The 14,834-nt window shown below is 35.1% G+C and overlaps 2 protein-coding genes across 2 annotated transcripts in view; one reads left to right on the top strand and one right to left on the bottom strand.

Annotated features, from left to right (window-relative positions):
- Positions 1-1,256: 1,256 nt before the first annotated feature.
- Positions 1,257-5,968, bottom strand: LOC125670116 (tubulin alpha-1A chain-like). Its single transcript, XM_048905097.2, has 3 exons — positions 5,820-5,968; positions 4,083-4,305; positions 1,257-2,471 (listed from the first exon to the last, which is right to left on the bottom strand). The coding sequence occupies exons 1-3, from the start codon at positions 5,820-5,822 to the stop codon at positions 1,342-1,344; spliced, it is 1,356 nt and encodes a 451-aa protein (XP_048761054.1). The 5' UTR covers positions 5,823-5,968; the 3' UTR covers positions 1,257-1,341.
- Positions 5,969-13,997: 8,029 nt separating this feature from the next.
- Positions 13,998-14,834, top strand: part of LOC130046245 (tubulin alpha-1A chain-like) — a 5,112-nt gene continuing 4,275 nt past the window's right edge. The window contains exons 1-2 of the mRNA XM_048906177.2: positions 13,998-14,201; positions 14,569-14,791. Coding sequence (XP_048762134.1) covers positions 14,199-14,201; positions 14,569-14,791 — 226 coding nt within the window. The 5' untranslated portion in view covers positions 13,998-14,198. The remainder of the gene's footprint in view (positions 14,202-14,568; positions 14,792-14,834) is intronic.

Here is a 14,834-nt window from a genome sequence, read left to right as displayed (position 1 = left end):
TGATAGTTATCAAGAAGTTAAAATTGTCTATTGTTCACACATTTAATAACTGACCATTTTGGCCCCACCCCGATCCGAAAACCCCTACCCCTCGAATAATCAAATTTATAATTTTGGTAAAGGACTACCTGTTCTTCCTAAATATCTATTTACTTTCAATTTAGTATCAATAGCATTAAAGAAGATGTAATTTAAGTGTTTTCCACATAAAGACTATATAACAAGTTTGGCCCCGCCCTGGGGTCAGAACCCCTACCCCGGGAATCATGAAATTTATAATTTTGGTAGAGGCCATCCTGTTCTACATCACTATGCATTTAGTTTTTCTTACATGTGTGTGGTTCTTAAGATTTTTAAAAATTGGTCAATTTTAGCCCCGCTCCTAGTGCCCCAGGAGTGCTGGAGTCCTGAAATTTACAATTTATGCCCCCCTTGTCCCAATGATGCTTCATACCAAATTTGAAAAGAATTAGACTGGTAGTTATTAAGAAGTTAAAAAATGTTCAATTGTTAACGCAGGACGGACAACGGACGAAAACCAATTGCAATAGGTCACCTGAGTTTACTCAGGTGACCTAAAAAATCATTAGATGTAAATTGCATAAAAAAAAGAAATCTTTCAATAAAATCCGATTCCAGAAATCAAAACATGAAGGTTTGTGAAGAGAAACAGATGTAGGCTATGCCTATCCACTTCTAAGAACACTTTCACAAGTGCACTCAAAATCTCATCTTTGTCTACTGCAGTCAATAATGTCTTAATCCCAGAGCAGTCCTTCATAATGCATGTCTGGAAATTTACTTTTAGCTTCGGCCGATTCTAGCAATTAATGTGCATTTCATTCACTGCTGTAATGAAATGTATTATCCCTCAACACCATTACTTTTAAATGTTTTAAAGAAAAAGGATCATTGGGATCGGATAGAAATGTCATCCAAGTATATACCGAGGGGAGCACAAGTATTGATCAAGAAGCTGCCATTGCTATTAAGAGATAGTACTACAAAACTGAATTATCTTTTTCATAATTCCATGTCCAAGTATCCAAAATTAAATGGTTTTGTTCAAATGTGTTTGACGATCTCCAATAGCCCAACCACTGTTACATGTGAAGATTCAGTCCATACACCTTCACCTGTATTTAGCATCGGACCAAACAACTTCAGAAATTAGATACCGACAATAATTACTTTTCAATGGTAAATAATTATTTGAAATACCACTGGCAACACAGAAATTAAATCATAAAAGTACATTTAATTTTAACAGAGTGTTTATTTAGTTATCAACATACAATAGAATAGAAGAATAGAACAGAAGAATAGAAAAGTCCCGGAATTTCAATACTCCTCCCCCTCTTCATCTTCACCACCTTCCACAGAGTCCACACCAACTTCTTCATAATCCTTCTCTAGTGCAGCCAGATCTTCACGAGCCTCAGAAAATTCTCCCTCCTCCATACCCTCCCCTACGTACCAATGGACAAAGGCTCGCTTGGCATACATCAGGTCAAATTTGTGATCCAGACGGGCCCAGGCCTCGGCAATGGCAGTGGTGTTGCTCAACATGCACACGGCACGCTGGACCTTGGCCAGGTCACCTCCTGGGACAACTGTGGGTGGCTGGTAGTTGATGCCAACCTTGAACCCAGTGGGACACCAGTCCACAAACTGGATGGTACGCTTGGTCTTGATGGTGGCAATGGCCGCATTGACATCTTTAGGCACAACATCTCCTCTGTATAGCATGCAACATGCCATGTACTTGCCATGACGTGGATCGCATTTGACGAGTTGGTTAGCTGGTTCAAAACAGGCATTGGTGATTTCAGCGACTGAAAGTTGTTCATGGTAGGCTTTTTCTGCAGAGATGACTGGAGCATAGGTAGCCAGAGGGAAATGGATACGAGGGTACGGCACCAAGTTGGTCTGGAACTCGGTCAAGTCTACGTTGAGGGCACCATCAAAACGCAGGGAGGCAGTGATGGAACTAACAATCTGACCTATCAAACGATTCAGGTTGGTGTAGGTTGGGCGCTCGATGTCCAGATTACGGCGACAGATGTCGTAGATGGCTTCATTGTCCACCATGAAAGCACAGTCTGAGTGCTCCAGAGTCGTATGTGTGGTCAGGATGGAATTGTAAGGCTCTACTACTGCCGTAGATACTTGAGGAGCTGGATAGATAGAAAATTCCAGTTTGGATTTTTTGCCGTAGTCTACACTGAGACGTTCCATGAGGAGCGAGGTGAATCCAGATCCAGTTCCACCACCAAAGCTGTGGAAGATGAGGAATCCCTGAAGTCCTGTGCACTGATCTGCCAGTTTACGGATTCTGTCCAGGACCAGGTCCACAATCTCCTTGCCAATGGTGTAATGTCCACGAGCGTAATTGTTGGCAGCATCTTCTTTCCCCGTGATTAGCTGTTCTGGGTGGAAGAGCTGACGATATGTTCCTGTTCGAACTTCATCTGAAAATAAAATCAATCATATTTTGAAATAAAATGAATATTCGCAAGGAATGTCCTGTACATAACTTAACAGCTGTGAAGGTTTCATTTAATCACATGCAATAACCTACCATCCAACTTTTTTATCAAGATGTTAATAGTGTTACACTACATGAAAATCAACACTGACAAACCCAATAAAAACACATTGCAATCTCTTTGTAGTAATTTTGACAAAAATCTATAGAAAAAAATGGCAGAAACATTGTATGGAAGAAAATCATTCATTATGCAGAAAGTTTACATAATTTTCACAATAATTTACTAATACTTGTTTCTCAATTCATTTTTCTCCACTTTTAAAATATTCAATCTTTTAACCATGGGTCAGAATAAGAGTTTATCAAAATTATAGCACCAAATAACATGCAATAAGAACGAGTACACTGCATCTATCTAAGTAAGAATACTTTTAATGGAAATTGCTGCCCCTTTTAAAGAAATAATGAAGATTTTCATTTTTCTTTCTATAATAGAGAAACAGAAAGTAGGGTAACTGGGTAAATGTTGAGTTTCTACTGGACAAACTGTATATACTACAGGTAAATCTGAAAAATCATCTGAGCTTTTCTATTGATTACCTTGTCACTATAAAACTTGTTACTCTGACACTATCAAACAAAGATGTTCAAGTGAAATGGAATAAAATGACGTAACATTTTGAATTTTATTTTTTTCTGGGCTAGTCAAAATGTCAAACCTACTGGCTAGTTGCTCAGAAGTTTCTGTGAAGACTACATTTAACATTCTCAAGCCATTAGAGTATGATCAAGTTAAACAAATCTATCTATATATATCCAGTATGGATATATGTAGTCATACAATAATTTGTGAAGTATGGATCAGATTTCAATGTAAAAAGTATCTCCTCTTTTTTGAATGACACTTTATAAATAAAAGTTCATCAATGTATTTGATCTCTTTCCTCTAAAGGTGAAACTTTGATCTCTCAGAGTTCTCGATCTCGCTAAGTAATCTCAGAGTCCTGATTTGCCCACCCCATCTTATTATACATAAGCAAATTTCCTCTAGTTTCCTCTGAATCTCTTTAAATTAAGTAAAATTTAAATCTCATTATACATAAATCCTTTAAAATTTACACTCCATACCTGGGAAGTGCTATTTTTTTTTTTTACACCAGCCATCTGACATGCTTGACCTAATTAGCATTGCTAGTCCATACCTGCAAGATGGTTATTTTTATGAAAATATGGCTTGAAAGCTTGGTAGGGCCTAATTACCAACAACTCTTCAATAGGTTTTCCAACCCAGAGATCTATTGGTCTGTTAAACGATTGGGGGAGGCACATTACAGCTGATTTGCAAGAATTTTTTTTACTCATTACCGCTTTTCATTTGAAGTCTGTTACTTATTTCAAAGATTTGCCGGGCAGTTGTCTGATAGGTTTCTGACTAGTTTTGTAAACTCTGCAGTACATTCATCACCATTTCCACAAAAAGACCAATGTTATGAATCTTCAAAGTTAATAAATGGCATGGTTTATATTTGTCACATTAATACCATTCACTATGCACAATTTTCAGACAAGAGACGACACATTCTGTACAAACCTACAACTGTTGGCTCTAAGTCAACAAATACAGCCCTGGGTACATGTTTGCCTGCACCAGTCTCACTGAAGAAGGTGTTGAAGGAGTCATCTCCTCCCCCTATTGTCTTGTCACTGGGCATCTGACCATCTGGCTGGATTCCATGCTCCAAACAGTAAAGCTCCCAGCATGCATTGCCCATCTGGACTCCGGCTTGGCCAACATGGATACTGATGCATTCCCTCTGAAATTAGTTTGGAAACGTGTCATATTTTAATGCATAGCAAAACTTAACCTAATTTTTCAAGTTGGGTCATCATTAAATCAAGTAATTTTTTTTAGTTAAAAAAAACAAACCTTTATGTCTCTGCCCCACTTTTATATAACCAAGACAGTGTACGAAACTAACTTTTAAATTCTGCAGACATTCGGTCTACAGTCATTTTATTTCCTATAAGACCACAACAAAATCCTATGGACCAATAAGACCATTATAAAAACCACTAAAATTACAGTTGCAGCACATAAAACTGCAATTGCTGAAGATGCAAGATATACTGTGGGAAAACCTTGATGATATTACAAACATTGATTTATCAGCTGTTTTCAGCATTCTAAAAGAGCCTAAAGAGGAGTTAAAGCGTCAGAGTTTGCAGAAAAGCAAAAATGTGTTCGTGTAGAAAAGAGCCATCCAGTTACTTAGCATATTATGAAGAATGATCAATGGCGATTAAATGAGATCATTGCTGGTAGCAAAACTTGGAATTTTTTTTTTTTAAACCCGATACGAACCACAACAAGGTGTGGATCACAGAAAATGACGAAAAGTGCATGAAGATGAACATAAAAGTACACATTGAGTTGATTCTGTTCTATCCAACTATCTTGTTAAAAATGGAAAACTCTGATTCGAATGTTTCATTTTTTTTTTTTATAGCAAAAGGGTAGGCAGAAACAAATCAATGTAACACAGACATTTGTATGATTTGGTCAGATTTCCTATAGACAAGTTGGTCTATTGCCATTTTGATTGATGAAGACCAATGAGATTTTCTATTGACATTGTCTATTGGTCCACCTTTAATTTTACACACCGCCAATAAAATGCCATCATGTCATGGCAACGATTCAGAGTATTAGCCGATATGCAATAATAATAATTTTAAAAAAAACTCATCTACTGTTACAAAAATCAATAGACTAGTTATAGTGATCATGTTTTATTCATGGAAGGATTCACTCCCAATAATGACATTATATAAATGTCGAGGACTTAAAAGCCGTAGGGCAGCTTTTAAAATTGGTGTGAAAAACACCGTAAATGGTACAGTAAATTGCTTTGGTGCACTATTTTCACAGTAAATATGCAGAAACAATGGAAGTCGAGGCTTGGTATAATGCATCCTAAACTTCTTTTACACCTACCCAACGTAGATTTTTTTTTAACTTCCGGTTTACGCCCAAGACCAAACTGAAAATCGACTTCCACAACTTAACAAATTACCTCATACTTCCATCATTTTAATATCTCCAATGATATTAATAAACCAGGCACATTCAATAAAGGTGTAATATAATATATGTTAATATTTCCTTTACAAGTGTCCGAGTTCAATGTTCAGGAAATATATTCATCATCGCGCCAAAATCTACTAAATCTCATATTACAGTATATCCACCTTCTTTTTTCAAGATAATATGTTATCTATTACAAATATTAACAATAACAAATTTACTAGGCCTATATAAAACACTTACCATTTTAAAGATACGTTTTTGCCGATAAAATGAAACAAGATTTGTATCCCCCGGCTTTCCACTCGATTTATATATGCCCCCGTTTCTTTCAAACGCGGGCGATTCTAATGGGAGTGATTTGATTGGTTCATCACAAAGCAAAGGAAAAACATTTTTTTTTAAGGGCAAGTGGTAAAAATAGAAAGGTCAAAAAGCCGAAAATTTCCGGAACAAGAATCAAAGAAGTTTTCCAGGGAATTCTTTCACTTACGAACCGAACCGAAGTTTTTGCATTAAAAAAAAAACAGAGAGAGAGAGAGAGAGAGAGAGAGAGAGAGAGAGAGAGAGAGAGAGAGAGAGAACAAAGCGGTAAACCTAGTGCGTAATTTTTAACTTAAATAGTAAACATATCGAGAACTGGTACAGATTAGCCGGCTGGGTGCATTTTGATACGTGATATGGCGGAATGCTTACTCCTCCTAGGCACCTGATCCCACCAGGGGTCCATGTTTGCCCAACTCTTTATTTTATATTCCTAATAGGAGTTATGAGATCTTCGAGGCCCGGTCTTAGTCATACATGTAGATAGATTCCAACAAAATTAAAGAGAGGATAACGAACAGTGATCAATCTCATAATTCTTGTAAGGAATATAAAATTATAAGAGTGGGGCAAGCACGGGCCCCTGGATACTCCAGATTAAGCATTCTCTGTATACTGACCAAAATCTATCTAAACGAAACTTAAAAATAACTTATGAAATAAGTAGCACTTGCTTATATTTTGCTACATGGCATGTTAATTTACACTCAATTAATTAATGATTTGATAAAAGTAATAATTATAATGGAATAAACTGTTTTGATAACACCCTTGACTGAACACATATATGTGCAACAGGTAAACTTGATATCGCATAAAATATGGGAAATTAACCTGAGGTCTTGGGCAAAACATTTTAGGGCGAAACGTCCCACACTCCCTACACGCATGACTTTCTCATGCATGGCAGAAAATAGTAATCTTGCATTTAGTGAGAGAGAAAAGGTTTGACGAATAGACAATCCAATCTGTTTCCCCATGCACGTTGGTATTGATAACTTTCAAACGTCAGTTAGGCCTACAACTAATTTTACTGAATTTACTTAATGAACAAAATCATAAGAGTAGGGCAAGCACTATATAACAAGCAAGCGTTATGACTATAAAATATACCCTATAGTCAGTATATATATGTAACTATTAATAATCTCAATTGTCCGTTGTTTCTTATACCGGTAATCTATAGGGTAACGGGACGTTTCGCCCCAAAATACGTTTCGTATACTGAGACGATTTGCACTAGGACGGTTCGCCCCTATTTGTATCTGGTATTGTATATGAAATTTTCATATTTTTGCCAATGCGAAAATTTGATCCATAAACCCCTTTTTTCTGAGCATCTCCAAATTAATATTAATCCCGGCAAACGCAAATTATAGATGCAATTAACTTATTATTTGAAGTGGTACCGCCATCGCGGTAGTTTTCTTTAAAGGACACATCGCATGTTTCTAAACTTATAAATTTTTTCAGCAAAATTAATTCATTTCATGCCTAAAACTACTTTACATGTGTTTTAAATGACACAGTTTTCGTGGTTTTCAAGTTTGAAAGCAATGAAATTCAAATCAAGCGATATGCATATTTTCTTCGATATAAAAATTACGATGACCTTCAACTTGTAACAACATATAGGCAGAACTTGTGTTCGCAGTTTCTACCAACTGATAGTTTTAAAAAAAGAAATTTAAAGATAAAAGATAATTGAACTTTCAATTATGAATAATAAAATATGATATTTCCCAACTTTGAATTGAATTATAATGCTTTCATTTTTTTCTTCTAGGAACACGTACGTAACAACAACAGCACGCCGCGCTCCCACTTCCTAAGTAACAACTATTAAAAAAAATAATAATGATTAATAAAATTACTTGAACAAAATAATTTAAAAGTATTGTGATTTTCACTATAAATTTGATCATTTTTATTTATTTATTTTTTCTCGAAATGCACCCGTGACAGTAGGCCTAGTTGTCAATGATACGTAATCGTATCATAATTCAGGCCTATCTAACTTATCCAAAAATAAATTTAATAACAAGATTGCTACACGTAGCCATGTCCCCCACCGCCGCAAAAAAAGTTGAAACACAAAAGTCCCATAACTCCTGCAAAATTTGTCGAATCAAAATGACGGCGCAATATAATCAACTACATATGGTGACTACCAATCCTACAAAATTTGAACAAAATCCGTTGAGTGGTTTCGGAGGAGTTGCGTCCACAAAGTGTTAAATTTCTATAGTGTGGCATGTACAAATTCAACAAAGTTCCATAACTCCTGTAAAATTTGTCGAATCAAAATGATGGTGCAATATGATCAACTACATACAAAATTTGAATGAAATCCGGTGAGCGGTTTCGGAGGAGTTGCGTCCACAAAGTGTTCCTATAGTGTAGCATGTACAAATTCAACAAAGTCCCATAACTCTTGTAAAAATTGTCGAATCAAAATGGCAGCGAAATATGATCAACTAGACACAGTGACAAACAATCCTACAAAATATTAACAAAATCCGTTAAGCGGTTTCTGAGGAGTTGCATCCACAAAGTGAAGTGGGACGGACGGACGCACGGACACCGGTATTTTTATGTCCCCTTCCGCGTTGCGTTGGGGGACAATAATTGCACTGTTTATTTTAAGGTATTCCATGTATAATGAAAGGATAATGAACAATTTTGAAGGATTTAGATCAACATAAATGTTTATTGTTAAATAATGATGAAAGTGAAGCAAATGAAATACACATGACCGGTGAATGATTAGAAGCTGAACTTTTTGCACTTAAAACTTTTTGGAAGAGTTGTCTGCCCTTTGTAAAAATAAGAAAAATCTAATTTTCTAAAAATGTGTGTGGTCAATGATTAATTTTATTTCATATTTTCATTAGGAGAAAGTGTATGTAACTTTCTACCAAGAGATTTGTATGAAAATATAATTTCTTTTTAAAATATTGTAATAAAACATGCTTTTCCCATATACTTCAATGTTAAATTCTAGGTGAAATAATTCAAGCAGTAAATTCCTATGGTGGATTAGTTTTATTTGATGAACCCTTCAAAATGATACGATGATTACAAAAATTCAACCATCCATTTATTAGATAAGAAATATGGTCATTATACATTGAATACCTTAAAAAAGCAACAACGCTAATTACAGTTGTTTAAAGAAATGGCATTACCAAATAGTGTTTAGACAGCGATCCCATGTACACATTATTTACTCGCTTAGATCACTTACCTAGTTTGTTGAGAGTGTTCATCCCTATAATTGTAATTCCTCATGTTTGATTATTTTTATAACATAGACTATTAACTTATTTTTAAAATCAGTATGGATATTTATAAACATTAATCTACAAAATAAAGAAAATAAAGACAATCATCAATGTAAGTTTAATATCTTTTTTTAACGTCTGAGTGCGAAGCGTCCAAGGGCGAAACGTCTCAGGGTGAATCGTCTTTTGGGGCGTCTCGTATTAATGTATAGAACGTCTCCAGCCAACTTGAGATTCATTTAAAATTTGTGGGATTTGGGGGGGGGGGGGGTGGTGTCTTTAAAAAGATTAGGCTATATAGTACTCAAACTCGTCCTACTTTTTTTTTTTACAGTGTGCGTATCCTCTCATTTTCACATGCAGAGTCCGTCATATTCACATGCAAAGTCCAATTTTTACATGTAAAGTTTGATTTATAGACAGTCCCCCTTTTTTTAATTGTAATTAGTGGAAATGCATGCTCGAACTGATTATTGAACCAGTGTACCAGATCAACCTTTCATTCTTTTAAACAGATTACAATTAGAACTGAGTGTTTGCTATATATCAGAGAGAGAGAGAGAGAGAGAGAGAGTGAGAGAGAGAGAGAGAACTTTCTAGGCCGATCTGTCGTACTACATTTACCGCTTGCCTCCGATATGACTAAATGTGCATAATCGGGGCCTAGCCTGGTTCCCGAGGCCTTCCGATGTGCAAGCACGAAGGCCAGGCACTGATTCTTCCATAGGTCAAAATCCAATATGGCGGACTCAATGGTAAGTAATGGGAATGTACGTAAACGAGCGTATCATGGCTTAATTAACTGTGTCACTTTCGATTTTATGTCATTAATTGCCAGAGACAGACCTTAGGAAATGTATAATACTTGGTTTTCCATGTGACACGCTTGTTTGATATAGTCTTATCCCTTTGTTTTCAAGCAAGTAGGTGATTCGTTAACTCGCATATTTTTCACGTGTGTTAAATTAAATCTAACCGTGTCACTTCGTTTTTTCTACTAATGATGGGTTGTATTGGGTTGCTGGTGAAGATATATACTGAGTTTTATAGATGACACGCACCAGTTTTCCTATTTCGAACCGGCAATTTCAGATCGAATTTCCTCGATTCATTTTTGGACAATTTTTCATTACATATAGATCTCATGACTGCTTTACTTTGATAAGACTATATAGGCTATAGCTGAAGTTTATACAATGACTTTCTTGTGCGATGATGGAGGTCTTGTAAGCTTTTATTGGACTTATAGTGTACAATTTTACAGATTCTAGAAATTATATACATGTGTATCACTATGTATATTAATTGTTTTAATGCCAGATAATTTTCCATACAGATGGAAAGAAGAAACATATGATAGTTGGTGAAAAAAACACCCTCATATATAATGCTTCATGAATATGCAAACCCATGCCTACAGGTATAATAAGATGTATATATTGCTTGTGTAGTAGATAAGGCTTTTTATGCATTTTATAATTCAGTATCATGGTCTCTGACACAATTATTTAATTCTTATGTTGACCTGCCAACTTTATGCTTGACCCAATAGGCTTGATTTAAAGTTTCTGTTTTTACTTTGGTTTATTGTGAATATTCTTCAGATTTCAGAGGGGATCACTATTAATTTCATTGTCAACAGTTACTATTCCTTTCTGATTCACAGTCCTGCTTGTCCAAAATTATATTTGTGGGTCGGTCCACAGTTTTTATATATTGCCAAATGTTATACATTGAGGTATTCTATTTTTGTGTTAGCATTATATTTTGCATTTGTTTGTAACTCAAATTCTTTGTCTTCTTTATGAGAGAACTGAGTTCATACACTTCAATTTAAAAATCTTATGTAGTAGCCAGGAATTCTGTATCTAACAACAAAAACAAATTTTACATAATGTGAAGTACATAATATGGTGCTATAGTAACATTCATTGTTATGCTTTTGCACAAACTTATTGGTACTGCTTGGATTTTATACTAAATTCACACCTGCTAAAGCTTCAAAGAAAAAAATGTAGAAGATCACAATCTGGAGAAACCCTCATTCATCCTCAAAAACAAAGTTTTGCTTTTATGTTTCTCTCACTGTATTGAAAATTTTGTGGTACTTGTGTACCAAATTAATGATTCTTAATATAGTTTTGTGGAAAAAAGAAAAGAAAGATAACCAGATTGATCTCTTTATTTTACCATGTAGTCTACAGACTCCAGATGGAAAGAGATAGAGAAAGAATTTCTAAAGGGGTATTCAAGGACCCATCCTCCTCCACACTAATTCATATTGGAAGGAATTAACATCCAACTTGAATGAAGAATTACAGACTTTCAGAACAGGTTAACACCTAAATCAATTTGTTACAGCCTGTTATTTCAAGTTTCCCACCTCTTATAGCAATAACAAAAACAGTTATTTCTGGCATCTAAAGGTGTGAGTATTTAGTTAAGAAGTTTATCATATTCTAAAATATGTTCTCTTTGTTAGTGGAAGAAATTCAATCCCAAATTGATTAAATTCAATACTGACATTTTCTGGATTGATAAAACACAATAGTGACAAATGCATGATTTTTTTGTATAGAATGAACTGACCTACCTTGTTTTATTTCAGGTGCATCATGCAGACCCTTTTGATAAAACCAGATCTTCAGATGACTTCATTGAAAATGAGAAATTTCTGAGTGGAAGTGAAGAATGTGGCATGCATACAAGCAGACATCAGCATTCCCTCCCTCTTCTTTGTGTAAGTAAAACCTGCATGAATATAAAACTTTAGATGAAAAGGGAAATATATTGACATTCAAAATTCACAGTCGGTTGTTCATTTTCTACAAAAAATACAGACTTGTTTGATTATTTATCTATGATAAAATTATGGCATAATTAATATTTATGATGTATGTGCATTGTGTATTTACTACTATTCCTGATCCATATCAATACAAATCTTTACTGATTATACTGATGTTTGTGACATTGTTTTTAATTTTTAGATCAGAGGTGAGCTTTTTGAAAGACTCATGGAGGAAGTTTGAGAGTGTCAGTTCTCAGATCAAGAAGTTAGCTAGCAGTAGGAGTAGCAATTCATTCCACAGTATGACATGAGAAATACATGACTAGAAAGACCTGAAAAAGGAGATTTGGCATTGTTTCATGTGGAGATTAAAGAATCTTCGAAATATATAACACAGACATGTTTCAGTTACTTGGGGATAACACTTATGAGGAATTTTGCTAACTTTCAGATTGGAATGTGTTGCACAAGAAATGCTTGATCACAACCCTCTTTTATTAAAAACCTTTTCTATGCAAATAATTAGTGTAAATGAAATTTAGCTATTTCATTAGTAAACATGTTCTCTGCGCAAGTGTGTGTCTTTGAATGACATTAAATGCTATGACATTGAAGTATTCTTAAACAATGGAAGATTTCTACTAGTTCTTTCAAAGGAAAGCCAACAACAGGAATCGAACCTGTTCCTCCATCGTACAGATACGAAAGTGTGCACCATTACACCATGTTGGCATACATTAAGAACTGGTAGCCTTGGAGAGTAAATATTGTATTATTCTTCTACAGTTGATACTAGTTAGTGTGATATATATGTATATATATTATATATATATACACACAAGTATATATAATGTATTCCTCATGTTTGGTAGTCGTCAATAAAGCGTTTGAATTGAATATATTCCTTGTTCATGAAGAAAGTCTAATATTCTGAAATTTAAATAAATCTAGCATTTCTGTATGTGAAATACCTTTAAAACTAGTTCAAAGAAATGTCTTTGTAACCCAGTGATTATCTGGGTCAGAATAGGTCCTCTGCACCTGATTGCATATTGTGAGAAAAGAGTGAACATAAGAGTGATCATGGAATAAGATTAAAAACTGAAATCTTGTGTCACAAGTGTGACACAATTAATTAAGAACGATCTGACCCTTACTGCGCAAAAGACCAAAGTATCAAGTATAGGTCTAAATACAAGCAATTGATGGTGACCCTTGAATATGAATTTTAAAAAAAATAGAGAAACAAATAATGACTAACTTACATATATATGATGTACATTAAAATATATTAAGAACTGAACTAGCATAAGATTGCAACATAATAGGTCCTGAAAATCGTTGGATGGAAGTTCTTGGGTCCATATGAGTGAAATATTCTCTCGAGAGGGACGTTAAAAATATACAGTCAATCAATCATAAGACCAAAACTTTATTGTCCATTCGATCCACATTGTACGTGTTTACACAATTAGTGCATGTAGGTGTAACTTGTATCTTTCTACGATAAAATGTTATGCCTTGCTTAATATCAATTATTTACAACATGCAAGTGAGACTCATAAACAGCTAGCAGTTACAATAATATTTATACTGCTTTACAAGGATAACCAGTCAAAATGAGTCGAGGAAATTCGATCTGAAATTGCCGGTTCGAAATAGGAAAACTGGTGCGTGTCATCTATAAAACTCAGTATATATCTTCACCAGCAACCCAATACAACCCATCATTAGTAGAAAAAACGAAGTGACACGGTTAGATTTAATTTAACACACGTGAAAAATATGCGAGTTGACGAATACGCGAATCACCTACTTGCTTGAAAACAAAGGGATAAGACTATATCAAACAAGCGTGTCACATGGAAAACCAAGTATTATACATTTCCTAAGGTCTGTCTCTGGCAATTAATGACATAAAATCGAAAGTGACACAGCTAATTAAGCCATGATACGCTCATTTACGTACATTCCCATTACTTACCATTGAGTCCGCCATATTGGATTTTGACCTATGGAAGAATCCATTCGACAGTGAGTGCCTGGCCTTCGTGCTTGCACATCGGCAGGCCTCGGGAACCAGGCTAAATCGGGGCCTATCGAGTATAAATACAAAATGAATTACGTCAAGCACCACCTTCCTCCAGACTCTTTGATTAGTCACAGACGAGGACTTAGTAGTTTAATTTGAGATTATTCTCATCCCCACTCTTAATTTTCAAAATGGTAAGTTATGTTTGTTTTTTCTTCCCATTTTTTTTAAAATGAAGATCTTACTTTTTTTTTTTTGCAGATTTTTTTTTTTTTTTGGTTGGCCGGCATATTTTTATCTTTACGTTAGGCCTATCTACATTCTTCGACCCGTTTTATATTAGTGTTAAAATATATGATTGAAGTTTGAATGAAAATATCATGGAGTCAATAATGATATAGTATCGTGATGTTAACATTTAAACTATATTTATATAGATCTAATATTATTTCTTACTTTAGTCAAGAATGGCGGGAAAATATGCTAGACAACGCCCACGTGAAGAGTAAAGTAGCTAGATTATTTAGAAGAAATAAAAGTTGGTGTCTTTTTACATAACAGAGGGAATGCATCAGTATCCATGTTGGCCAGGCTGGAGTCCAGATGGGCAATGCATGCTGGGAACTTTACTGTCTGGAGCATGGAATCCAGCCAGATGGTCAGATGCCCAGTGACAAGACGATAGGAGGGGGAGATGACTCCTTCAACACCTTTTTCAGTGAGACTGGTGCAGGCAAACATGTGCCCAGGGCTGTATTTGTTGACTTAGAGCCAACAGTTGTAGGTGAGAAAAATTTATATTATTTTTGGCAGTATTTCATCGTTGA

Source organism: Ostrea edulis, chromosome 4, assembly GCF_947568905.1.
Source record: "Ostrea edulis chromosome 4, xbOstEdul1.1, whole genome shotgun sequence".
NCBI lineage: Eukaryota > Metazoa > Mollusca > Bivalvia > Ostreida > Ostreidae > Ostrea > Ostrea edulis.
The sequence above is the reverse complement of the archived record's forward strand: the minus strand, read 5'-3'. Positions and strand labels throughout refer to the sequence as shown.

What these genes read in the sequence shown, in the direction of transcription:
- LOC125670116 (XM_048905097.2), bottom strand. An exon ending in CTTAGAGCCAACAGTTGTAG is followed by an intron (nt 2,472 to 4,082) that starts GTTTGTACAGAA and finishes TTTTATTTTCAG; the next exon opens with ATGAAGTTCGAACAGGAACA.